The sequence below is a fragment of the Felis catus genome, chromosome B3, assembly GCF_018350175.1.
Source record: "Felis catus isolate Fca126 chromosome B3, F.catus_Fca126_mat1.0, whole genome shotgun sequence".
Lineage (NCBI taxonomy): Eukaryota > Metazoa > Chordata > Mammalia > Carnivora > Felidae > Felis > Felis catus.
The window spans coordinates 138,031,486-138,057,078 of record NC_058373.1 but is presented as its reverse complement, the minus strand read 5'-3'; the positions used below and the strand labels follow the sequence as shown (position 1 = coordinate 138,057,078).

Genomic DNA, 25,593 nt, shown 5'->3' with positions numbered 1-25,593 from the left:
AATCTATCGATTCAGCTACTTTTTTGACTGTCTACCAAGATCTTTTTTTTTTTTTTTTCCTGTCAGTGACTCTCAGGAACAAAGTTGGAAGCTTCCTCACCCCTGGTTTAAATTTACTGCAACCAAACCTTGCCAACACAAAGGTCATTCCCCTGAACCCTGAGCACAATCTCCCCTGTCCAGGTAACAAGGGACTTGACCTCTCAAGATACACTTTCTCCCTAAATATCAAAATAAGCTATTTAACAAAGTTACAAGAATTCTCTCTCAAGCTAGGTGCTGTGGCTTTATTAATTACAGGAAAGCTGAATGTCCCAGATTCTGCACATGTCCGTTCACTAGGGCCAGTGACAACAAACCCGAGAGACTTCTTAAAATCTACTGTCTGTCCTCAAGAATCACCAACACTCACTGCTCAAATGAAGTGCGATGACATTTATGTAACCAGCTTAGGAAACAAAAACTACCTGAAATCATGCAAAGGTCTAAGCTTCTAAAACAACGTCAGCTACCTCTAAAGGGTCCATTAACACGGTACTTTGAAGCTGTGACAATAAGCCAATAAATCACAACGACACAAGCCAAATGTACTCTACTGGAAAGCTATGAAGCGGACCTTGCATTTCAAAATAGATGATGTGTGATATTGCTGTTTGTACAAGGAACTCTGGTGTCACTGTTGTAATTATCACAGTGAATTCTAATTAGGCAGATCATTAAAATTATTCCCACTGACATAAGATAGCATCTTCAATTTTCTACTTGGTAAAGACTCGTTAAGCATATAGGGAAAAAAAGTATTAATTAACTTCTGGAAAGAACGTTTCTGCTTCTGTAGCGCTTAGCGATTTCCTTAAACATTGAAGCTCTTGTGAAATTATTCAGTTGGGAACCCTTCCCCTGGTCCTCATATTCTGGGGGGCGGGGAGGGGGGAGAAGTTCTCCCCACTGTTTCCATGCTAATCTTATCATTTCATTTTTCAGACAGACTCAAAGGGCATATAGGCAGATCTAAGGAAAAGCCAAAACAGGTAGGTTAAGGTACTGGCTACACAGCAGATCTGAAGGCGAGGAACAATTGCCATGTGTGAGCCCCACGGCCCCGGGGCTCATCCAGGGACAGTATGGAGCAATTTGTCGATGATCTTCTCTCCAAAGGTCAAGGTTGCAACCTTGGCTCTGCCGCCTCGTAGCAGCAGCACAGGGGAGACCTAGAGCCTTCCTCGTGTCCACACTTTGATTTGTAGAACAGGAAGGGTCACTTGGCTGAGCTCCAACCCCCTCTAGGGGGGTCTACGTAAACTCATTTTGAGCAGACACCAAGGCAGTGATGGGGTGGAGTGCCCAACTCATGTAATAAAAGACCTTGTGACAACAATCTGCTTTTCTCTCTCTGAAGCCCTGAGCTCAGAGACTGGCCAGGAGCCGCCCTCTCACCCGACTGGGCACTCTGGTCTCCAGTGCAGTGGGGGTGGGGCTCCCGCTTTCCTTTCCTTTCTTTTGGGATCCCCAACACCTCTGCGGGAGGGATGGTGGCAGGAACTCAGCAGTTCCCACTTACGTCAGTCTGTTTTCAGAGCTTTTTTTCAAGAGGCGCTCGAGCGGACTAAATACACAGAACAAGCTTCGAGACCGGCTCTGGGGAATGAGCCACACCGTCCTCGTCACTCCTGCCCTTTTCACAAAAACCTGCATTCTTTGTCCTTCCTCTGCCACCAGGAAAGGTGCAATTCCAAGAGATGTTCTGTTTAAGGCCCTGGAGATGAATGAAGGCCTCTGGGGACACAAAGGCGCTTGGTGACAGGATGGGCTTTCTTCCCAGGAGCCACGGTAAAGCTCACCTCCAGCTCCGCCTCCAGCCTCAGGACAGAGACACGTTGAGAGTCTTATAAAAAGATACCGTACACTGGAGGCATCTCTGCTAGGATTCCAATTAATCCCTTTTGTATAAAGACCTTTCTTCTTTTTTCATGTGCCAAAGCTTTTTTTTTTAATTCCAGTATAGCCAACGCAGTGTTAACATTAGTTTCAGGTGTACAATATTCAACAGCCCTGTATATTACTCGGTGCTCATCAAGGTTAAGTATACTCTTCATCCCCCACCCCCACCCCATTTCACCCATCCCCCCCACCCACCTCCCCTCTGGAAACCATCAGTTTGTTCTCTATAGTTAACAGTTGGGTTTGTTTGGTTTTTTGGGGGAGGGGGAGGAGGTCTTTTTTTTTTTAACCCCTTTGTTCCTTGGTTTCTTAAATTCTCACATAATAGTGAGATCAAATGGTATGTCTTTCTCTGACTTACTTCGCTTAGCATTTACTCTCTAGGTCCATCCACGTTGCTGCCAATGGCAAGATTTCATTCTTTTTTATGACTAATATTCCATTGTATATCTATACATCTCCTTTATCCATTCATCTATAAATGGACACCTGGGTTGCTTCCATAATTTGGCTATCATACATAATGCTGCAATGAACACAGGGATGTATATATCCTTCCAAATTAGTGTTTTAGTATACTTTAGGTAAATACTCAGTAGCGCAATTACTGGGTCCTATGGTAGTTCTATTTTTTACTTAAGGAAACTCCATACTGTGTTCCAGAGTGGCTGCACCAGTTTGCATTCCCACCATCGGCACAGGAGGGTTCCCCTTTCTCCACGTCCTCCCCAACACCTCCTGTTGCTTCCTGCCTTGTTGATTTTAGCCATTGTGAGGTGGTATCTCGTGGTTTTGATTTGCATTTCCCTGAGGAGGTGATGTTGAGCATCTTTTCATGTGTCTGTTGATCATCTGGATGCCTTCTTTGGAAAAATGTCTGTTCATGTCTTCTGCCCATTTTTAATTGGATTGTTTTTTTAGGTGTTGAGTTGTATCAGTTCTTTATGCATTCCGGATACCAACCCCTTATCGGAAGTCATTTGCAAATCTCTTCCCCTATTCAGTAGGCTGCCATTTTGTTTTGTTGTTTCCTTTGTGCAGAATTTGATGTAGTCCCAATGGTTTATTTTCACTTTTATTTCCCTTGCCTCAGGAGACATATCTCAAAAAACATTGCTATGGCTGGTATTAGAGAAATTGCTGCCTGTGGCCTCTTCCAGGATTTTTATGGTTTCGCATCTCACATTTATGTCTTTAATCCATTTTGAGTTTATTTTTGGTACCGTGTAGGTGGTCCAGTTTCATTCTTTTGCATGTAGCTGTCTAGTTTTCCCTACACCATTTGTTGAAAGGCTTTTTCCCATTGCATATTCTTGCATTCCTTGTTGGAGATTAATTGAGCATATGATTGTGGGTTTATTTCCGGGTTTTCTATTCTTTTCCATTGATCTATGTGTCTATTTTTATGCCAGTACCATACTGTTGGTTACTGTAGCTTTGTAACATAACTTAAAACCTGGAATTGTGATGCCTCCAGTTTTGTTCTACTTTTAAAAGATTGCTTTGGCTGTTCGGGGTCTTCTGTGGTTCTATATAAATTTTAGGATTGTCCGTTCCGAATCTGTGAAAATTGTGTTGGCATTTTGGTAGGGATTGCATTGAATGTATAGATTGCTTGGTTAGCGTTAGTGAGTTAGTTATTTTTGGTGCAATTATAGATGAGATTGTTTTCGTAACTTCCCTTTCTGCTGCTTCATTATTAGTGCATAGGAATGAAACGGATTTTAAATCCTACTTTTCTGAATTCCTTTATCAGTTCTGGTAGATCTTTGGTGGAGCGTTCAGGGTGCTCTCTATATAACATCGTGTATAGACCGTATTTTTTAAGAAAACACAATGCTCAGTGGATTCCTGTCTTTGGAAGACCGCTGGTGACGTCCCCCTGACGGTAGCGCAGCTACCAGATCTCAGGGGCGGGCGAGCGGGTATGCCTCTTCCAGCCTCAGCCACCTCCCTTCTCCGCACGCCCCCCGGGCGCCCAACTCGGCCAGTCAACACCACCCAGCACTCACAAGGCTTACCTTCCCTCAAGAAATTAGACCATCGCTTGATGGCAATTTTTATGTCAAATTTAACAGAAGAGTATGAGAATCACTCCGCATTTCTAAAAACGGAAGGTCACGGGCACTCATAATCCACACTGCTACGGACTGAATGCCTCCCCTCAACATTCCTATGTTGACCCCAAACCCCCAGAATGGTGGTGTTGGCAGCGGGGGGACTTTGGGAGGTGACCGAGGGCAGGGTCCTCACGAATGGGATTTGTGCCCATTTAAGAGGGACCCCAGGAGGGGCGCCTGGGTGGCGCAGTCGGTTAAGCATCCGACTTCAGCCAGGTCACGATCTCACGGTCTGTGAGTTCGAGCCCCGCGTCGGGCTCTGGGCTGATGGCTCAGAGCCTGGAGCCTGGTTCTGATTCTGTGTCTCCCTCTTTCTTTGCCCCTCCCCCGTTCATGCTCTGTCTCTCTCTGTCCCAAAATAAATAAACGTTGAAAAAAATTAAAAAAAAAAAAAGAGGGACCCCAGGATGTGAAGGCGATCTGGCTGCGACATCTGTCACCCCATTGATCGCCAGGGTTGATTCGGCTGATCTGGCTCGCTAGGCGGGTGTCCCCTTCCTCCCTCACCGCTCCATGTGCGTCCCTCCCGAAGCTGCGCGCTCGGTCGAAGAGGACGACCTTCCCCGATAGAGGAGGACCGTTCTTCAGTCAAGGGTATACGAGTAGCTGCGCTCCCCTGCTAGAACCTCCAAACAAGCTCTCAAGAGGGACCCCAGAGGGCTTCCTCATGAGGACACGGTGAGAAGGTGAGATGCCGTCAATGAACCAGGCACAGCCCTCACCTGACAGCTGGTGTGCTAGAGCCTTCATCCTGGACTTGCAGCTTCCGGAACCAAAAGACATAAACATCCGTTGTTCATAAGCCCCGCCAGACTGTGGTATTTTGTTACAGCGGGCCCGAGCAGAGGAAGGTGCAGTGTTCCTGCTATTCAGAATGAACGACTCACACACAGGATCCCTGGGTTGGCAGTTTATTTAAAAAAAACAACACCCCAGTTATCACATCTTCCTCCCTGTCCATCATTTTTCTTAACAGAAGCAGCTACGAAAAATTTGGGGAGATATAATTATCTTTGCAGACTGACACATTTGCAGAGGATTCATGAAGAATGACTCAAAAGCTCCTCGTTTTACTCCCGAATCAGGCAAAGAGCAAAGAGCAAATGACAACCTAAGAACAGATTTTGTTGACAGCAATATCGTAATACAACATTGAATCATTACAGTGCAGTGGTTCTAATGAAGTTCACAATAGAATATTCCCAGCCCCAACACCAGACACACCAAAATCGCCCAACTGCTCACAGACTGGAGAAATCCGTGCAAGCAGCTGCCGTCTGAAGAGTCAAGACCAGAATCGGTAAGGCTTGGCCGGCGGGGAGTCTGGGCACCAACAGCCCCTGCTGCTCACGGAGGCCCCGGGCCGCCCTCACTTGGAGTCTTGGTCTTTCTTTTCGTCCAGAAGGGCAGAGCGGATCCCCAGCTTTTTCAGTTCCTCCACCAGGTCCCCATTCTGGTGCATCTGCAACAGAATGTCACAGCCCCCCACGAACTCGCCGTTGAGGTACACTTGCGGGATGGTGGGCCAGTTGGAATAGTCTTTAATGCCTACAGGGAGAGAACATTTCAGTGTCATTTCAATGGTCAGAGCTGAACTTCTCGTGGCCAAATCTGTTTTCCACGCGCTCCCAGCAGGACATCGGGTGCGGTTCCCTCTTGCTTCCCCCATCCCTGGGGGACGTGTTTGCCACAGACTCGGAGCTGCAGAGTCAACTGGGTCACGGTTCAAACCCCACCTCCTCCAATTACGAGCTGTGAGGCCTCGGCCAAGTCTTTCCACCCCCCGCCTGTTTCCACCCCCATCTCGCAAGGCTTTCACGACGGGACAATCAGGTAGGCAAGGCTGTCGTAGAATGTCACACACACACACACACACACACACACACACACACACACACACACACACAATCGGCAGGGATTGATGGCAGAGAACCGACCGGTTCATGTAAGTCACACAACACATACAGGGCCACATTCTCCATTCATCTGCCAGTCATGGTTTCAGTGAGACCAAACGTTAAAGAAATGCCAGGACTTCATTTCCAAGCGGACTACTTAATATGGCTCTATCATGGACCCACGGGTCCAACTCTGCCAAATGAGGCAGTCCCCGCCTCACGGTTTTTATGCCTATCTGGGTTGGTCATGGGTTTTTGCCTTTACTTCTTTGACCCAGAGAAAAATCTCTTTCCTAGGGCGGACTGCAGCCCTCGCCCTACTCAGCCCCTCGGATGGGCTCTCCGCAGGGCAGGTGGATTCAGCTCAGCACAGAACTCGCGGCGACCAAGTCAAAGCAAGGAGAAGCCCGAAGCTCGCCTAAGGCCCATGTCCTGGGCCAGGAGCGGTGCCAGAGGGTGAGGGCCCCCCCCCCCCCTCGTTCTCAAGCGCTCACGGAGGACAAGAAACCAACCAGCACGCACGGGATCGGTCCCGTGTGTGAGCGGTGTGGAGGACACACAGAGATGAGGCACATTCTAGGGCAGTGAAGCCGTGTGGTTCTTCTGTTCAGCTCCGGGCCATGAGGCCGATGGTCTCGACAACAAGGTAGGGAAAGAGCGTGGTTCTGATCTCAAGACAGAAGGCTGCTCTTTCCTCGCATTCTTCCAACCATTCTACTTCCTTCCTACTTGTGAGCTGAGATGAGAGAACACTTCCAAAAACACGGCCTTCCGGCAAAACGTGTGTCGGCTCTATGAAAAACGGACGACGGTCAAAACCATGGCACGTGACCATCAATCACTATATACTTGCCATGTTTACACTTCCATAGATATTTTCAAACAGCCAAAACGAGCAAACAAGCAAAACAGCAACGTCAACAGGCCGTTCAAACAAAACACAATACCGTGCTAATTAAAAGTCGTTCACGTGGGGGTTTTCATGCAAACCGACGAAAAATACTGGTGCTAAAAAGCTGGTCCTGGATACCCTATCATTTACCCAGCATTTATTTTCCAAATAAAAACACCAACTTGAGTGATGGCCCAAATCCTAAGAGGCAATGCGTTTTTCTCTTTTAAATAAGTCACTGCCTTCTAAAAAACAGTAACTTAGCTCCTAACCACAGCACTAAAGACAGCCCCTAGCTGAGAGCTTTATCTTTCTTCCCCAGACTTCTAGGGAGATAATGGGTCCAGCGTTACAGGCCCCAGAAAGCACACTTAGTTATTTTTTTTTTTTTTGAGGTATAATTGACATATGGCATATTATTTCAGGCATACAATATAATGATTTGATATGTGTATATATTACAAAATGATCACCACAATAAGTCTAGTTAACAGCTGTCACCCTATAAGGTTACAGAGGTTTTTTTCCTGTGATGAGAACTTTCAAGATTACCTTAAAAGCTTACAAATGTGCAATACAGGATTGTCAGCTATAGTCACAATGCTGTACGTTATATCCCCAGAAAAGCACAGTTCTAAGCCACTTTGAGTGCCTTAAAAAAAAAAAAAAAAGTCAGCTAGAGGTAGGGGGGTTACTAATAAAAGGAAAATTTCATTTAGCCTTCAGAATGTCTTCAGAATACCAAATATCTAGATATGTTAGAGTATCTTGATGAATTAAAGTTTTTCGTCATTCTGATACTTGATGCCACAGAGACGACTCAGCATAGGAGTTGTATTTAAAAAAAAAAAGCTCTGTCCTTAAATAGTCTGTTAGAACTTATTTCACAAAGAAGCCAGTGATCCATCTTTTTTTACTTTCATGTGACCGAGAGTGGGTGTGGGAATTAAGAAATGTTTGAAGTCAACACGAATCTCTTGCAATTCTTTGAAAGCTTCTTAAGAACCTTCTGTATTGTGTGCATGTGCCACTAATGTGCGTGCTTTTACATCTGGGTCTTTTTCAATTGGTAATACATTGTGTGAAGCTTTCTAAGACAATGAATATCTACTGATTCTTTCGGTGAGTCCCTACAATTTTTGAAGCGCACCATACATGAGACTAAATTTGCCATCTGAGGTCGCCCGAAAACCACACGCATCTGATCCAAAAAAGTAGTTTTTTTACATAAGATCTTTGCTAAGTAAAGGAATGATTTGCTTCCATCAATCGTATTTATAGCACCACACTCAATCAAAGCTTTAGGCTCGATTCCTTCATTAATTTCATGCTGCGGCAGATCACATGTCCAGACAAGACAGAAGAGGCAGACACGCCACCATTAAAACTACCCAGCAAGTGGGCTTTCCAACCTTCCCGAACATCCCCACCCCCAGTCACGTGCGAGGGAGCTGGGACTCCTTCCAAACCCCAGAGTCACACTATCTTGCCCAATAACTTGCATTTCAGGAACTCAGAAGCACCGTGCCTCGGAGCCCATGATGGCATTGTGACAGTGGCCAAGGGGCCTACTAGCTGACAGTTGATCAAAACGAAACCTACCTGCTTCTTTGGCTTTTAGAGTAACAGAGGTTACAGGCAGCTGATAGCAAGGCAAAGCTTCAGCGTCTTAAAAAAAATACTATGTTCCTTTTTTTAGAAGTCTGATTACAAGTTTAAATATTTAACGAGATAACCAGTGGATTCCTATAGCACGAAGCGAGTAACTTCTGAGAATAAGAGACCGCGGCTCACAAGTTGAAAATTAAAATGAATCCCATCGGTCCACCATTAATTGTTTAAACATGGCTAATTTCTCACACTTTTTAATTCTCAAAACCTGCAATATACAGTGGTAGTTAACTTTCACTCCAAATAACTCAGGATCGGAGAAACTCATGAAAATGAGAAAATCGTATCCAAGAGCGGATTTTAATGACAATGCTATTTTAAAGATGATAGGTGACAATGATTCAATTTGGGACAAAAGTACTGACTGCGAAGTTCTACATAGGGTGACACTAGGAATTTGGAGTGACGAAGGAGGTGGTCTTACAAAACCGGTTCTACCTCTACCTACTGCCCCACCAAAAAAATTAATATTCCAAAGCATCAAACCAGAGTGGAAAAAAAGTACTTCCAGAACTTTCGAAAGGGACTTTTCAAAATTCATCCCATTTCGGAACATAGACTTCGTTCCCGGTTTGGACAACAAACAAATGATAAGAGTTTCCTTTTTTTTTTTCCTGGTAGATTTTCACCATAGGAGCTTCCGAGTCTGATGCAGGTTAACTCTGCCTGGGGCAAGTCACATCACCTCCTCCTGAAGTCCTCCTAGGAAACAGTGATGTCAGCACCCCCATGAGATCACCTGAGCAGAGAGAGCAAGAGAAACGAGAGACCCTCAACAGGGGAAAAGCAAAGGCTGGGGACAGAGTGAACAAAGCAATGGCTTTAAGGGCAGCCGACTGTGGCTTGCTAGCTTGCAGATGTAGCTTCAGATAAATTTGCTCATGTCTTAGCCTCAGTCTCCCTACCTGGGAAGTGGGAAGAAATCCATGCCTCACGGATTTATTACAAAGATGAATTGAGACCTAATTGGTGAAAGGATTGAGCTTGCACATTCCAGGTGCAAGGCGGATACGCTCTCCTCTCCACCAATGCCCCCTACTCCACCCTTCAAGTCCTGCCTCTCTAGAAATACGTGCAACAAAGGACGCCCAGAGAAGAATGCTGGAAAAATACCAATCAGGTGTGCCAGGCACTTGCTGATAGGGTTACTGAATTTCACATTCTTTAAGTGTTTTCAATACATACCCTCACTTAACCTTTGTAAGAGTCCTTCCGGGAAGGCATAATTAGTCCCTATTTATCAGAGGAAGAAACTGAGGCTCAGAGAAGTTCTTTAACCAAAGTCACAGTGCTGGCAGACGGCCGGGCCTGGATTTCCATCCGGGTTTCTAGGAATCCAAAGGACAGGTTCTAGACCTCCGCAGGTGGCCTCTGGCTGGCACGTCCCACCCCTGCCCACGAACCATACTTACAACTGACATGTGTCCGCAACACGTCGGGCCGTTTCACACCGGTAACGTCTGTATACACGAACGGCATTATGCCATGACTACCTTTTTTGCAACTTACTTCGTGACTGCACCCTGTAATTTTTGAGATTCAGTTACATGAGATACATCTAGAACTAGATCACTCTACCACAACTTAGTTTTCTATCGCCTGACTAAACCACAGTCTGTTTATCCAGTCTACTAATAGGCCAAGATCCTCTCTTGCCAAGTTTTCATTATTACAAGCAGTGCCTCAGGGAGTATCATTACATGCATCTTCTAACTCAAACACAGGGGTCTTCCTCGCTGGAGAAAGAGGTGGCAAACTACGGCCTTTGGGCCAAATATGGTCCACTTCCTATTTTTTGCAAATCAAGTTTTATTAGAACTCGGCCACACCTACCTGTCTAGGTACCATCCGACTGCCTTCAGGCCCCCAATAGCAGAGTGGAAGGGTCCACAAAGACTGAAGTACTTACTCTCTGGCCCTTTACAAAGGTCGTCTGTCAACCCCCACTTTATTTGTTTGTTAACGTTTGTTTATCTTTTGAGAGACAGAGAGAGAAAGAGCGTGAGTGGGGAGGGGCTCCAGGCTCTGAGCTGTCAGCACAGAGACCAATGCGGGGCTTAAACTCACAGACCACGAGATCATGACCTGAGCCGAAGTCGGACTCTTGACCGACGGAGCCACGCAGGAACCCCCGGCAACCCTCACTGTAGACCATATACCCAGGAGGGAAGCAGCTGGTCACCTTCAACTTGACCCGGCACCGACAGTTACTCCTCCAAGGTGTTGGTGCGACTGGATTCTCTCATCCACAGCATGTATCACATCCATCACAACAAAGACCCAGAAACACCACCCCCTCATCTTTTAACATTTGCCAAGGTCCCAGATTTGTTACTGTTGCCCAAATTCCCTGATAGTGAAAAGGCCGTGCATATCTTCAAAGGCTTAATAAACATTCAACAATACGATAATGGCTATTCATTCAACAGACACTGCTCCTCGTGAAAGCAAAAAACAATGGGGATCTGAACAGGCAGAAATTTAAGAGGGTTTGTTTTTAAAGAGCATGGAAGATGGTTTCCGATATGATAAATAAGAGAAGTATTTACTTATTCATTAAAATCATCACCGAAAGCTCGCACTGCATAAGCAATATACAGGGTACTCAGGTAACGCGGTCAGACATGGTCCCTGCTCTCCAGAGGGCAAAATGCTACGCATGGACACGTGTGATCTCAAATGCATTTAAAAACAAAACAAACAAACAAAAACCCAACTACAAACTAGATACAAATGTTAACGGTGTATGCAGAATTACAGGTAGTTTTCGTTTATTACTTTCGGCATTTCCAAGTTTCCTCGGTGAGCATGTTACTTTTACAAAGGAAAATAAAAGACAGGCTTTGTTAAAAGGAGGATTTGGATATGCTGACATCTGTCTGCCGGGACCCACCCGATCCCTTTGTGGCTCCCTTCTGCGTGTATTCCAGATAAACAGGAGAAAGAAAAGACGGGAGGAGGACCTCACAGTCGTCTTTGTTCCCTGGGTCACAGGTTGAGACCTCTCTGCGTCACACCTTGGGAACCGGGCAGCAGGAAGGAGACAGAGTCTGTGGGTGTTCTTCAGGCTCTGAGCCCTTCGCAAAGCTGTGGCACAGGGAGAAAGGAAAGGCAGTTTGGCGGCTGCCCCTCTCCAGTTACTAGCGGTGACCTTGGGTCTAGGAAGGGTGCACAGAGGTAGCTGTGACTAGCAAAAGCAACCATCAGACAGCCTGGCAGCTTCTCTAGGTAAAGTCAAAAGTGTAGAGAATAAAGAGATGAAGAGCCTGAATGTTTTATAAAGTCTTACCTACCCTGGCTAAATGAGTCCCCACTGCGGGAACACGCACACACTACCCTGCTCCGATCTGCAGGTTAATAGTTGCACGCGAGTTTATTTTTCTAAGCAACACAAAAGGTGGATGTTATGTTCAACATATATGCAACACATTTATCGACAAGATGACAATCTGGTATGAAACAAAATGGGAATGGAAATGTTGAAACGCTACGGTCAAGAAATTTAAAGGCCGGGGCGCCCGGGTGGCTCAGTTGGTTAAGCCTCTGACTCTTGGTTTCGGCTCAGGTCATGATCTCACGGTTTGTGAGTTCAAGCCCCACGTCGGGCTCCGCAGGGCTCTGCAGGGCTCCACACTGATTGCGCGGAATCTGCTTGGGATTCTCTCTCTCCCTCTCCCTGCCCCTCCCAGGCTCATGCTCTCTCTCTCATATACACACACACAAAATAAACAAATAAAGCTTAAAAAAAAAATAAATTTAAGGGCTAAATTCCTGTAGCTGTTGTCTGAACACTTAAGAAAGTGAGACTTAGGACACCTGGGTGGCTCAGTCAGTGAAGTGACCAACTCTTGATTTCAGTTCAGGTCATGATCCCTGGGTCTGGGTCAGAGCATGATCCCACGGATCAAGCTCCGTGTTGGGCTCTGCACAGACACCACGGAGCCTGCTTGGAATTCTCTCTCTCTCTCTCTCTCTGCCTCTATCCTGCTCATGTACATACACTCTCTCTCTCAAAAAAGAAAAATAAATAAACCTGAGAGAGAGAGAGAGAGAGAGAGAGAGAGAGAGAGAGAGAGAGAGAATGTGAGAGACTGGAAGCCAGACAGGTGAAACGGAAGCCAGGAATCCAAGTGCTATGAGTCACCCGTCTTATTTCTGCTCCTACTTTGTTCTTACATTCCAGCATAGCCTATCTCCAGTTGTATTCCACAGGAGAACAGAAACCACAAACCAAAGAGCTTCAAATCTTCGTACTAAACAAGCTGTTAACAACGCAACTTTTTATGAACGGCCATCCTAGCAATTTGCAGGGGACCTGTGGCGAGGTCCCCACGGAAAGATTACAGACTAGTTTCTCCTATCTTATCTTTTAAGTAGAGCAGCCACTGCTGGGTGAAGACCACAGATACTCCCCGTGCATAGAAAAACAAAAAAACCAAAAACACCCCAAGGCCTAGTGACCGGTGGCATCCTAGCAGGAAAACAAACAGGGATCATGAGCATAATACACGGTAAGATCACATAAAGCTGGTCATGTTAACCTGCCTTCACTCCTCCTAGTTTCCACCCACAGAAACCAACAGTTTCCCAGGGATTAATCTGGGGGGGGCAAATACTTTGAAAACCAAATATCCCAATAATAAAATAGCTACCATTTAGTGGGTGCCTTCTGTGTGCCAGATAAAATGAGGGGCACTTTTCTTTCTTTTTTTTTTTTTTTTTAATTTTTTTTCAACGTTTATTTATTTTTGTGACAGAGAGAGACAGAGCATGAACGGGGGAGGGGCAGAGAAAGAGGGAGACACAGAATCGGAAACAGGCTCCAGGCTCTGAGCCATCAGCCCAGAGCCTGACGCGGGGCTCGAACTCACGGACCGCGAGATCGTGACCTGGTTGAAGTCGGACGCTTAACCAACTGCGCCACCCAGGCGCCCCAATGAGGGGCACTTTTCTAAAAAGTTTTACTTTCTCTTTCTTCCTCATCAAAACTTTGTCAAGTCTGCTTTCCTCGTATCTTCATTCGACTGAAAAGGAAAATGCAGGGATGGGATTTAAGGCTGCACAGCCGACGGGCTGCAGAGGGATTACAACCCAAAACCTTTCCACCACAAGTGCCAGTCTCATCAAGCAGAAAGGACTACGACTGATCATTTCAACTGGAGAGTAACAGTCGTAAATATGTAATTAACAAAATGGGAGAATTCTAGGCTTGGGATAACAGAGAAGCTGGCCCCGTAAAACTGTTTCCGGAACACTGTCACTAAAGAACAACACTAGGCTCAGGGAGGTGCCAGGATTCAGTCACTGGGAGTCTCTAACGGGAAGGCAGGACACCAAGCCACCCTCTAGGAGGTACATACAGCCTCCCCACTGCTCCACCAATTCTGACCCAGGACCTTAGCCAAGGGGCAGGTCAACACACTCCTCTGTCCTCTTCCTCCTCCCCCACAAAATAGGAGAAAGCATGTCAATAAGGTTCCTGGCACGGTGCTTATTAGAAGAAGTATCAATTGGGGCGCCTGGGTGGCTCGGTCGGTTAAGCGTCCGACTTCAGCTCAGGTCGCGATCTCGCGGTCCGTGAGTTCGAGCCCCGCGTCGGGCTCTGGGCTGATGGCTCAGAGCCTGGAGCCTCCTTCTGATTCTGTGTCTCCCTCTCTCTCTCTGCCCCTCCCCCGTTCATGCTCTGTCTCTGTCTCAAAAATAAATAAACATTAAAAAAAAAAATTAAAAAAAAAAAGAAGTACCAATTAGCTGTCCAGGCCCTCCCGCCTCTACCTACCTGCTGCATCTGGCCCCAGACCCTAACTGGTCCCTGGTTCCTTCAGCTCCAAGCTTCAGTTACCTAGGGCACAGGGTTCATTGCTTATCTCTCTGTCCACAGGCCTCTCCATGCCCCAGCACGCCCCCCAATCCCAACCTGTCCTTGAGTAGCTAAAAACAAATTTCATGACTTTTTCTCCCACACCAAGTGATCCCAAGTAAGACTAGTCTAAAAGCAGTGTCAACCCCCTCCTTGTGGCAACAACAAAGGATGGTTCCGGACAGCCCGAGCCTTGAAGCACCAGCCAGCCTCAGACAAAGGCAACCCCCGCCCTTCCTCCACCATCAACAGCACCGGCTCCTTATTCGTGAGGCAGGCCGACCTTCTCAACGTGTCCCCCAAAGTGCCTACCTCCTAGTGGTTCTTACTGTATTCCTTCTTGCCTCCCTTCCCCATCACTCTCCCCCCGACTGAGCCTGAGAGATTTGGCTCCGAAACGCCTCCCTGGGCTCAGCGTGGGGACCAGTGAACAGCTGGGACTTACCCAATGCCCAAGTTGGCCACAGAACCGGATGCCCAGATCCTCAAGATCCACTTCAAGCCAACCATGCCCCCCACTCGACCCCGAATACAGTGCAGGAACCCGCGCCCTTAGCCCCGCTCGAACCCCCCCCCCCCGACCTCTTGCGCGACACACCCAAGCCCCGCGGGGCGGCCCCGGCCCTTCGCCCCTCACCCGGCGGGCCCGCCTGACCTTGCCGGAGCTGGGGGTCGTCCAGCACATTGTAGGCCGCGTAGTCGCGGACGCCGTGCAGCCGCAGGATCTGCACCACTGCGTTGCTGAAGCCGCACTGGGGCTGCTCCGGAGTCCCCTTGAGGAAGACCACCACCTTGTCCTTCTTCACCAGCGCGTCCAGTTGCTCGGCTGAGCCGCCCCCGCCGCCGCCCGAACCCGCCGCCCGCACGCCTGGGCCCCAAAGGCCGCCGCCGCCGGCGCCGCGCCCCCAGCGGAGCAGAGCCACCGCCACCCGGCCCAGGGACCCGCTCATTCCCGCACGCTGGCCGGAGCCCTCGACGGCCCGGGACCTCGGCTCACCCCCGGGAGCCTTCCCCGGGCCCGCGGCAGCCCGGCCCGCCCCCCGGAGGCTCTCATTGGGCCGGCTCCGAGCTCCTCCCCGTGATTGGGCAACGCTAGCCCGCACTTACTCGATTCTACCAATCGTATGACTCGCCCGGTCCCCGACAGGATGGAGGTGGTCCTTAAGCCCGCATCCTACAGCCCTTACTATTGGCCGCTGGCAATCGCTTTGTCAGTTGATTGGAGAGAGTGAATGTCCATCAGGGTCACGCTCCAAGGCGAGGAGAGGCGAAACCAGAGGGAAGACGACTTCCCTCCGGAGGGTAGACGGGCCTGCTGGGATACTCCCGGATGACTGCGAAAGGCAGTGGGCGGGCTCCGCCGTTCCGCGGCACGCCGGGAAGAGGTCACTTCCAAGGGAAGGTTCCGGTTCCGGCGTAGGCGGTGGTTGAGTTGCCGTGGCAACGCGGTAACCCGGCTCCGGGTTTCCGCGTTAGGGGCGGCGGCGGGGCTGGAGCCGGCCTGTGCCCGCCTTTCGCAGCCTGGGTGAGCGACGCCGGTACCTCAGTGCGGCCGCGGCGGAAAGCCGCCGTTCGTGGTGGGAGCGGGGCCGGGCGCTGGGGGCCGGGGCGCCCGCGTCGAAGCGGGCGGCCACGTGTCCCGGCTGTGCCTTGGCCGCGCTGCCCGCGTGGGAGCCGAGGCCCGGACCCGGCCCGGCGGCGCCCGCCTCCGGCGTTCAATTACATCTCGAAAATAACTTTTAAAATTGTGTAACGTGCTCTCGTGTGCATATCCCTTCCGGGTTTGGGGCTTCGTGGACTTTGCAGCCCGCCTCAGTCCTTTGTTGCCTAGGGAGCCACGAGGGAATCGGTTCCCGGGACAAACGTTTTCTGAGCGGGTGCTGCGTGCTAGGCACGGTGCCTGCGCGGGATGCCCGGACTTGGTGCCCAGAGCTCGTCAGCGCGAGAAGTGAGAAGCAGGTACAAAGCAGGGTGCGGGTACAGAGAGGAGGGCAGAAAGCCTCCCGGGCTCCTTGCTTTCTCAGTTTAACATTGTACTTAGTGCACCTTGAAATATATATTCGCTAGCTCGTTTGTTGACCCCCCCTCCCCTTCCCGGCACAGGACTTTATTCACTACTGTAGCCTCAGTTCCTAGAACGGTGCTTGAGATGTGGCAGGTGCTCCTGTTGGTGGAATGAGCGATTCGGGGAGATCGGGACTCACGTGAAAGAGAGACGTGATCTGTAGTCTTGGAGCCGCCCTGGGTTGGTGGTACCCTAGAGCACACCAGACTTGCAGAAAAAGCATACTCCAGAGGAAGCTGAGGCATGACTGCTCAAGAGCCAGCCGTTCTATGTGCAATTTTCCTCTGATAGTTCCTGGGTGCTGTTGCCACGGTGATAATGACCGCGCCGTGTCATTATCTATCGACGGACAGCAAGAGAAGCCTTGCAGTCGAGATATTGTTTAACAGACAGAGTGGTTTCTGTTGGACACTGAGTACTGCTACATTTTTTTTTTTTTTTAAACCTTACGTATTTTAAAAATGGTTTCGAGAGGTGACCTGTTTTGGAGGTTCTCAACTTTAAAATCAGAGAACGAGGCCGTGCTGGTAACAAGTAATCTTGCAGCCATTCTGCCTGAAACTGGGACCCTGGTGAATTGAGAATAAACTCAAGATATTCCTCAGAAGTGCTTGTCCCTGACATATTTATTTATTGACGGTATGGATATGGATATGTGATAGTTTTCTGACATTGATCTGCTTCTTACAGAATCCTTTCCCCCCCCTCCCCCCAGCTTCATGGATTCCAGGTAAATCAGAGAGCAAGCATCATGAACAGAAGTATGTACAGGAAATGCCGTGGTGCTGAAGCCTAAGCGATGTTGCAGAAGTCCAGGACCTGGTGCGCTTACCAGTTGGGAATGTATTATTTCCCAAATCACCTAATTTTTCCTCATGCTTATAGTAAGTTGGGTTTTTTAAATAAATAAATAGATAGATTAAAAATATAAAAATATAAATATATATTTATATATATATAAACATATATATTTTTATATATTGGTATTGTTTTGGTATATATATTGGTATATATATGTATGTGTGTGTGTGTGTGTGTGTATGTATATATATATATATATATATATATATATATATATATATATGTAATTTGTTCCTGCAAAGCTAAAACTGTTCACTGCCTCCATGAAACTGACCTGTTTCTGTGTTGACTGGAATAGGGAGAAAAATTCGCAGACTTCTCTTCTGAGGATCCAGGGACGTAGAACAGTAACGCGAGGTGACACATCTCTTACCTAGTATGTAGCATCGGCTTGGAAGCTTAGATGTCTTTCTTACTGTCAGACGGTTTATTGAGAACACAGCTGTCATCATAAGATTACAAGTAAACCCTGAGCAGGAAGAATACCCGGCCTGCGTTCTTGGAACTTACAGTAAGTCGAGTTGCTGTGGGCAGTAGAGCATAAGAACGCAGGTGAAACCTAAGGATATGAGAGAGCATGTCTGTGTTCATTCAGAACACTCGGTGGGGCGGCTTTGATAACACGGTCAAGGGCAAGATAAATCTAAACTTTTGGGTTAGGCATCGCAACCAAAGAAATTAAAACAATTTGAAGTTTTTAATAAAGCAGCCAAAAATACAAAATTTTATGGATGTTGAACATGCTCCTTTCTGTCTTTGATTTAAAGCCACCCTTATACTCTGGTTTCTCTTTAGATCGAATAAATCTTTCGCCTTCTAAAACCACCATTGAGGGCGCTTGGGTGGCTCAGTCAGTTGAGCGTCTGACTTGATTTCAGCTCCTGTCACGATCTCTCGGTCCGTGGGTTCGAGCCCCACGTTGGGCTCTGCGCTGGCAGCACGGAACCTGCTTGGGATTTTCTGTCTCCGTCTCTCTCTGCCCCTCCCCTGCTCACGCTCTATCTCTCCTTCTAAATAAATAAACACTTAAAAAAATAAAAAATGAAACCACTCTTGGAGTATTGCCTCCAAACATTGTGATTTAAAGAAACGAAGAAGGTGGTATGCGAGATCTTTCTTCCAAAGCATCAAACTCTCATGTATGGTTTGGCATTTTAGTTTTGAGGTGTTTCTTTAGAAATCTGTTCTATTAATGCCTGAATCACTATATTGTACACCTGAACCTGATGTAAAACTATACATTGACTATACTGGAATCGAAAGCAAAACTGTTTTCTATAATGAAAACATGACAAAAACCGTCGTCAGAAATCTGCTTTTATGCTCTAATGTATTTTGGGCGTTTTGAGCACGGAAGTCAATTATCTATCAGTTCGTGATGTCTCCCATGTGAACATTAGTAGAAGGTGGAGGTGGGAAGTACACAGAAAGTTATTTAAATCCTGGGATTTGGGTCACAAAATGAAATTAGACCACAAACTAAATAATCGTGCCATGTATAAACATGCTGGCTCAGGCATCCTCAAAACGTTTTTCTCTCTGTGCTTATTTATAGATAAAGTTTTACTGTGTTTCGCACAATCTCTGCTTTCTACCCAGCCCTCCAAAAGCAAATTCAACATTGAACGTATGGTTACAAACCTTAACAAAGTTGAGCTAGTTTCTTCCCATATATCAGCCCTAAATGAAGAGTCCAGATTGTTGAACCTAAGACAACACGTTTTCTGAACGCTCAGCAGATCAGCGTTTCCAACTTCAGGTCTTAAAGTCCCTGCTTTATTCTTGCAAAGAGGGTGTGTTTCTATGCATAGGACAGGTGATACAGACATGTTGGTCCAAGCCGGCCAGAGCATTCTGCAAGTGTCATTTGAAGAGAAAAGTGGCTGTTTGAGCCACCAGACATGCCTCAGCTAAAGTAAATAGCATCTGAGACCCCGAGTTCCACAGTCATGAGCTGGAACCTGAACCCTTTCGCTGTGGGGCACGGAGCGAGTATCCAGTAAGTTTAGAGCATCAGTGTGACCATGGAATTAAGTGGTTTCCCCAGCCGCCCTAAAAATAATGGAAAGTACGAGAAACCAAGACAATGCCCAGCCCTCTGAGAGAATTTTTGCTAATCCCTAATGCCAGACAGAAACGCCTTTGGGGATTCCTAACCTCTATTTGACAAGACAGCTGGTTTTATAAATACTTCTCTGGCCATGGGAGTGGCCTCAGTTTTTCTAATCTCTGTTTCCCACGTCTCGTGGGCTCAGCCTCGAGTCAGGGAGGAAGGCCTCGTTAGGACCCACCTCTACGGGTCCTGCTCTCCCCTGGGTCAAATGAAGAGAAACGGTGCGCTGTAAATTGGGTTAAGTTTAGTCCGGCACGGACGGGGAGACGCCTTCCCTGAAGAAGCATGCGTGCAAAGCTTGGATGCCACAGCAGAACCTGCTTCCCTCCTGGGATTTGGAATGTAGCGGTGTGACGTCACCGAGACGGGTTCCTTCTCGGCACTTTCCACCCCTTCCCGCCTTCCCCTTCCCGGGTTTGTGAAAATTGCGTTTGCGGTGTCTGCGAAGGTTTACGCCGATTTCAAGATGTCTCTGTATGAGGGCTGCAGGGTTTTAAGGCCTCGATCTGTACTCCGTTCCTCTGCTTCAGAACATTCGCCGCCCCCACCCCCTGCCCCCAAATAATATCGTCTTGCGTGTGTCGCGTAACGTTTTGTTCTTTCTGTGTACGTGAACTCATTTGATGTGTTCGTTAACCCTAGGATAATGGTGCTCGGACGTTGTGGTCCCCAAATTACGTTCTCCAGTATTTGTAGATTACATCTTTTTGGCAGACTCCAGCACTTTGGGTTCCTCTATGTGTTTTGTTGCCTTGAAAGCACTTTTTTTTTTTAATTTTACTGCTGAATCATAGCCTCACAAGCAAGTCCCGCAGAAAATCAAATATTCCTGAATTATCTTTGCTGCATGTGTATATATTGGATACAGATGTGATTTTTTAGACGCCCTGAAACTAAAATGGCAACAGTTTCACTCCAAAAATCCAATGAAAGAAAATATCAACGTGGCTGTTCAGTTCAGAAGCTCTGTGCTCCTTTGTCCTCATGCTGCTGTTACACAGTGAGGACCGAACTTGGGAGTAGCCCTTTAAAATGACACATATTTAAAAAAAAAAAAAAAAAAAGGGACACATATGCTGGACTTTGTTGAGAACCTCATTTTATTCAGAGGAAAAGAACCCAAATCATAACCTCCTATAAGGTAATAAGAATGAAGTGATGGGGCACCTGGGTGGCTCAGTCACTTAAGCATCTGACTTTTGATTTTGGCTCAGGTCATGATCTCGTGGTTTGTGGGCTCGAGCCCCATGCCGATAGCGCGGAGCCTGCTTGGGATTCCCTCTCCCTGCCCCTCCCCTGCGCTCTCGCTCTCTCTCAAAATAAACATTAAAGAAAAAAAAAGTAATCAGGAACCGTGTTAAGACGAGATTAAAAGTGATAAAACAGGGGCACTTGGGTGGCTCCCTTGAGCATCCAACTCATGATTTCATCTCAGATCATGATCCCAGGGTCATGGGATCAAGGCCCTCGTCAGGCTGCGTGCTGAGTGTGGGGCCTGTTTAAGATTCCCTCTCTCTCTCCGCCCTTCCACCCCATCCCCTGGTCACTCTTTCTCTAAAATATATTTTTGAAAAGTGATAAAAAAAAATCTTGATTAATCTTGAGATAAAAGAATCTCAACCGTTTAATGAAATTTTTCATCTTTTGCATTATGTGCTTTTTTTTTTTTTTTTTTTTTTTTTGCCAGCAGATATTTTCCATAAGCTCAAACTGCTAACTATATTCCAACAGCTTCTGAGAAGCTGCCTGGACCCCAGACTGTGGAGAGCAAGGAGCCAGTGCTGTTGTGTGTCAGACCTGTTACGAGGGTTTATCTGTTAGCAGAAGGTTGTGTCTCCCTCTGATGATCACTGAGGTTGAGGCCAGATGAACATAGAGAAAATTTTCATTGTTTTCTCTTGAGTGACTGCTAAGACGTTTTGCCAAGACCACAAATACGCTTTCCGATGAGTCAGAATTGCACTTTGTACTTCAGCCTTTGAGTCTGAACCCATGCCCTCGAAATTAAATCTTGCCATCCCAGCGATCCAGTTCCGGCCTTCTGCAACCAGCCAGCCAGCCAAGGAAGGGAAATTCACCCAGGGTTTGACAGAGGAAGGGGGTGGGGTGGGAATGGGAGGAGACATTCGTTAACTGTTCGATTTCCTTTACAGGGAAAAAGTGGAGGATTTTAAGTAATCCCCCCCCTTTTTTTTTTTTTTTTTGCTTTTATGGCCGGAAAGATCCCTTTTGTTAATTCTAAACTTTATACATTCTGAAAGTGTAGCCTACCGAGATACAATTAATTGACATCAAATTTCTGTGCGTGGGAGCTTCAGAGTTGCAGGAAAAGACTGTATGAGAAACCAGTTATACTCTGTAAGAGAAAAAAAGGAGAAGTGCTTTGCAAAAATTGAGTGACCAAGAGTTGTGTATGAAAAGCCTTGGGCAGAAGGTGACATTTCAGGCCCGCCACCCTCTGCAGTTACACACGCAGCTGACCTGGCATTCTCACTTCTGCGGGGGGGGGGGGGGAAGGGGGGGCCTGTATCTGCGCAGCCCTGTCTGTGTGAGCCGGGTGGGGGTTGGGGGCGAGAGACCCCCACTGGCTCATCTCGTTTCCTCCCATGCAGCTGCAGCCCGGTGACAGTTCACACATCCCGCTGGCTGGCTGGCTGGGGACGGGGCCAATATGATACCCTTTTACTTGAAGGGCTTTTGCTCGTGTTCAAAAGTAACACACGTCTTTCAAAATCATTCTTTCTGTCTTTTGAGAAACTTGGAGCTCTTCCCTAGTGCCTGCCTTTCCCGGCAAGGCAGGTAGGGGGCACTAGTCCTTCTAGGAAGGCAGGGCAGTAAGAGCCAATACCTGCCGTCCCTGTCCCTGCACAGAGTGGGAAGTCTTCTGCTGGCCGGATTTTTGGAAGAGCCCCTCCGTCCTCCCAAGGCCTACTCTTGTTTTAGGGAAAGCCTAGCTTGCTTACTTTTCTCCCATTACAGCCACAACGCATGAGAAGCAGTAAACTTGCAAGGCTAACGCTAAATGCAGGAGGAAGCAAGGACTACAAGGCCAACAGGGGATTGTAAAAATTAAGAAGCCAAAGCCGACCGTCTTTGGGATTTGTTTTAAAGCAGCATTCAGGGAGCATTTGATGTGAGTGGGGCCAACAGCCCTCACATAGCACTATGCTTTGAGCGTTAGAGCCTGGTATAAAAATTCCAAGTCACCAAGAAAAGACTTACGATCCATGTGCTTTGGTGAAGAAGTCGAGGAAACATAGCATATATTAGGTTGCCAGCACAAATTATACACACTGGCTTTATTAAAGGGGCGATGGTAAGAAACAAACCAGAAGAATACTTCCTTCCTTCATTATGCCAGATAAACAATATTATCCTCCTCCTGTTATGTACCTCCTTTTAGTCCATGGTAAGCCCCTTAGAAATACTCCGTTGAATTAGATGGTGAGGGATTGAATGCTATGGGCGTACAGTTGGGTCTTTCTAAACCGCGAACCAACTGTTGGGCTTAAGAGAGCTCAGCTAACAGCAGGCCTGCAGACGGCCGTCCGGACAACGGTTTGAACAGTGTCGTAGCGTGCAATCCAGGAGGCAAACTTGGAGGCGTCAAAGAACATAACCACTGCGTGTCCTATGGCCCAGCCCCGTTTTCTCGCTGTTGGGGGCCAAACCCTTCAGGGGTTTTGTACGGATTATGGTGGTGGTGGTGGTTGTTGTGGTTTTCCTGCTCCCCTCCCCCGCCAGCCGACCATCAGCTTCTGGTCTGACAAAATTCATTATTTTGCCCCCCAGTCCTTAGCACTCAGTACACGCTCCATGCATAATTCTGAAGCGAAGAACCCGCACCACCGTGAGCGATACAGGACAGTATCTCAGAAATCCCAAATTGCATGAAACTCACACTGCCGACCACCGATGCCATAGGATGTGAAGACACATCCCCCCAGGGATGCTAAGCAGGGTTCAGTGGTCAGCAAGACACTCCCGCTCCCCAGGGCCTCACAGCCAGATGGTGGGGACAGATGCAAGAATGTCCCGGTGCTGGTGCCGGTGGACCCCCCCCCCCCCCCCCGCCAGGGCAGTGAGTCAGCGCCTCTGGGACCAGAGAAAGCTTGGTAAGGGGCCGGCACTTGAGCTGAGTGTTGAAAGAAGGGTGAAGAGCCGCTGTTTGAAAAAGGAAGGACGGTCCAGGAGAGGAAGCATCCCCGGCAAAGGCACGGAGGTCCGAGCTCGCTCTGGGGAGAGGAGGACCCGTGGACCTAGCTGAGGGGCTCGGATCTCCTCCCCAGAGTGAGAGAAGGTCACGGAAAGAGTGTAAGCTGCAGAGCTCTGGAGAGTTCCCCCTGGTGGGCACGCTGAACATGAAAAGGAGGTGGCAGGGTGGCAGAGGGGGGCCAGGAAGGCACCGGGGTGAGGGTTTCCCTGAGGATTTGGTGACTGGCTGGGAAGAAAAGCCAGGGCCTTGGGCTTATCCCCAGGTTTCTGGCACGGCAGCTGCTGTCTCCTTACTGAGGCTTGGGATACAGGGGAGAAGGGGGGGATCGGAGGGCGAGTTGTGAATTGCTTTCGGACATTCAGAGGGGACTCGGAATCATTAAGTTGTACCTAAAATATGGGGGCACAGAGGGCGCCTGGACGGCCCGGCCGGTTAAGCGTCCGACTCTTGGTTTCGGCTCAGGTCACCATCTCCTGTCTCGTGAGACCGAGCCCCGCATCGGGTTCTGCGTTGACAGCGCTGAGCCTCCTTGGGGGTTCTCTCTCTTCTCTCTTTCTCTCTGTCCGTCCCGTGCTCGCTTGCTCTCTGTCTCAAATAAGTAAAAACTTAAAAACTAAGTTAAAATGAAATAAAAGACAACGTGGGAGCACAACACTCAGACTGTTGCCTCCACAGGTCTGGGCCTGATGGCTGGAGATTTGGGCGGGGAGAACAAGAAAGGGAGCTGCAGAAGAAATTGGGGAAGGTGTGCAGTCAGGAAAGAGCAGGCCATGGGACTGAAAAGGAGGCAGGTGGCAGAGAGGCCACAAAGGACCCAAGTGTCGCCTGGATCTGGTGACCGAGGTGAGCATGGTTGGGGGCTGGAGCGGCCGGGGTGTTCCCTGGACCTCTCAGGGTCTCTGGAACACGGAGCCAGGCCAGGGGGTGTGGAAAGTGACTTCTGGCTGTCATCCCCGCCAGGACGTGCGAACTCAGAGTCTGTAAACCGAGCAGACAGGCCCCGGCGCTTTTGCCCAGAGTCGGCAGTGACACGAGCAAACATTTCAGTGTGGATGGTGAACAGCCTTGACTCCCGAGGCGCCGTGCCAGCAAGGGCCTTTCTGGAACACCCGAGGACACCAAAAACGCCGTGCGCGCGGGGCTGCCTCTGTCTGCCGAGAGGGCAGCCGGGAGGGCGCACGGAGGGGCACTCGCCGTTCCTCTCTGCATGCCAGCTCCACAACATCAAAGAAGAAACTGAGGAGGAGAGTTCTTTCAAATCTTTAGGCCAGGTGCACCTCCTGCAGCAGCGGGAACTTGCGAGCAGACCGTCTAGAAAGCGCTCCTTCTGCGAGTCTGCGGTCAGCCGTTTGCTGCAGGATCCGTTTTTGTTTTTGTTTTTGTTTCCTTTGCGGCAAGAGCCTAATGCTTTGTGCATGAGGCCCTGCTGGGGAACATCTTGGGCCATAGAGAACTGTCCCCAAGAACAGCAGGGTTTCCGCACAGAGCCCGGACCTGCCGCTCAGGCACAGGGCCCCCCAGGGCGGCCGCTCCCCTCCTGATGGAGGGGGCGACGTGGAAGCCCCGCCCGGGAGCCTGGGTTCCGACACCAGGGCCAAGGCCACACCCCCGCGTGCCTGCCAGGCGGGGCCCAGAGGCCTCCTGGCTTCCCGGGCATGCTGCCTATCGCACAGGACCTCTATGTTATCGCCTGCCCAGCACAGCCGAGCCCGCTGAAAAGCAAGCCGAGAACACTTCGGCAGGTCACAAAAACGTGTCTCCAGGGGGCAAAAGAATGAAAGATTTCTCTTGCCCCCGTAGCGGAGAAGTCTTCCTGACTCACAGCCTCTTCCTGAGCTGGCTTCTGTCCTCAAGTTTTGTTTGCAAGCATCGTAATTGCAGGATCTAATTTCCCACAATAGCACACATTTGCACAGAAAACGAGTCTGTGGCACATTCTCGTCATCCTGACCCTCA

The 25,593-nt window shown here is 48.5% G+C and overlaps 1 protein-coding gene, 1 long non-coding RNA gene and 1 other non-coding gene across 6 annotated transcripts; 2 read left to right on the top strand and 1 right to left on the bottom strand.

Moving 5' to 3' along the window:
- Positions 1 to 4,956: 4,956 nt before the first annotated feature.
- Positions 4,957 to 15,429, bottom strand: GLRX5 (glutaredoxin 5). 4 transcript variants are annotated; one of them, XM_045060478.1, is made up of 3 exons: positions 15,038 to 15,429; positions 9,935 to 10,045; positions 8,804 to 9,261 (listed from the first exon to the last, which is right to left on the bottom strand). In XM_045060478.1, exons 1-3 carry the CDS (start codon positions 15,330 to 15,332, stop codon positions 9,179 to 9,181), a joined length of 489 nt encoding a protein of 162 aa, XP_044916413.1. In that variant the 5' UTR covers positions 15,333 to 15,429; the 3' UTR covers positions 8,804 to 9,178. The 4 variants fall into 4 exon arrangements, 3 of the variants coding, with proteins under 3 accessions (XP_003988001.1, XP_044916413.1, XP_044916414.1); XM_045060479.1 differs by having other exon boundaries at positions 8,804 to 9,850; positions 15,038 to 15,428; XR_006599965.1 differs by having other exon boundaries at positions 9,708 to 10,045.
- A 77-nt stretch (positions 15,430 to 15,506) lies between these two features.
- Positions 15,507 to 18,840, top strand: LOC109501009. Its single transcript, XR_002158965.3, has 4 exons — positions 15,507 to 16,341; positions 17,163 to 17,331; positions 17,607 to 17,819; positions 18,104 to 18,840. It is a non-coding gene; the product is annotated as an uncharacterized LOC109501009 (long non-coding RNA).
- On the top strand, positions 16,602 to 16,876 carry LOC111561211. Its single transcript, XR_002743566.1, has one exon.
- Positions 18,841 to 25,593: the final 6,753 nt, after the last annotated feature.

Bases quoted from the DNA above. Each gene is read 5' to 3' on its own strand.
- GLRX5 (XM_045060478.1), bottom strand. From the start codon at position 15,332: ATGAGCGGGTCCCTGGGCCGGGTGGCGGTGGCTCTGCTCCGCTGGGGG. The intron at 10,046-15,037 runs GTCAGGCGGGCC...CAAAAATTACAG, and splicing joins CGACCCCCAGCTCCGGCAAG to GGTGCAGTCACGAAGTAAGT. The intron at 9,262-9,934 runs GTAAGTATGGTT...CTCTCTGCTCAG, and splicing joins GTTGCGGACACATGTCAGTT to GTGATCTCATGGGGGTGCTG.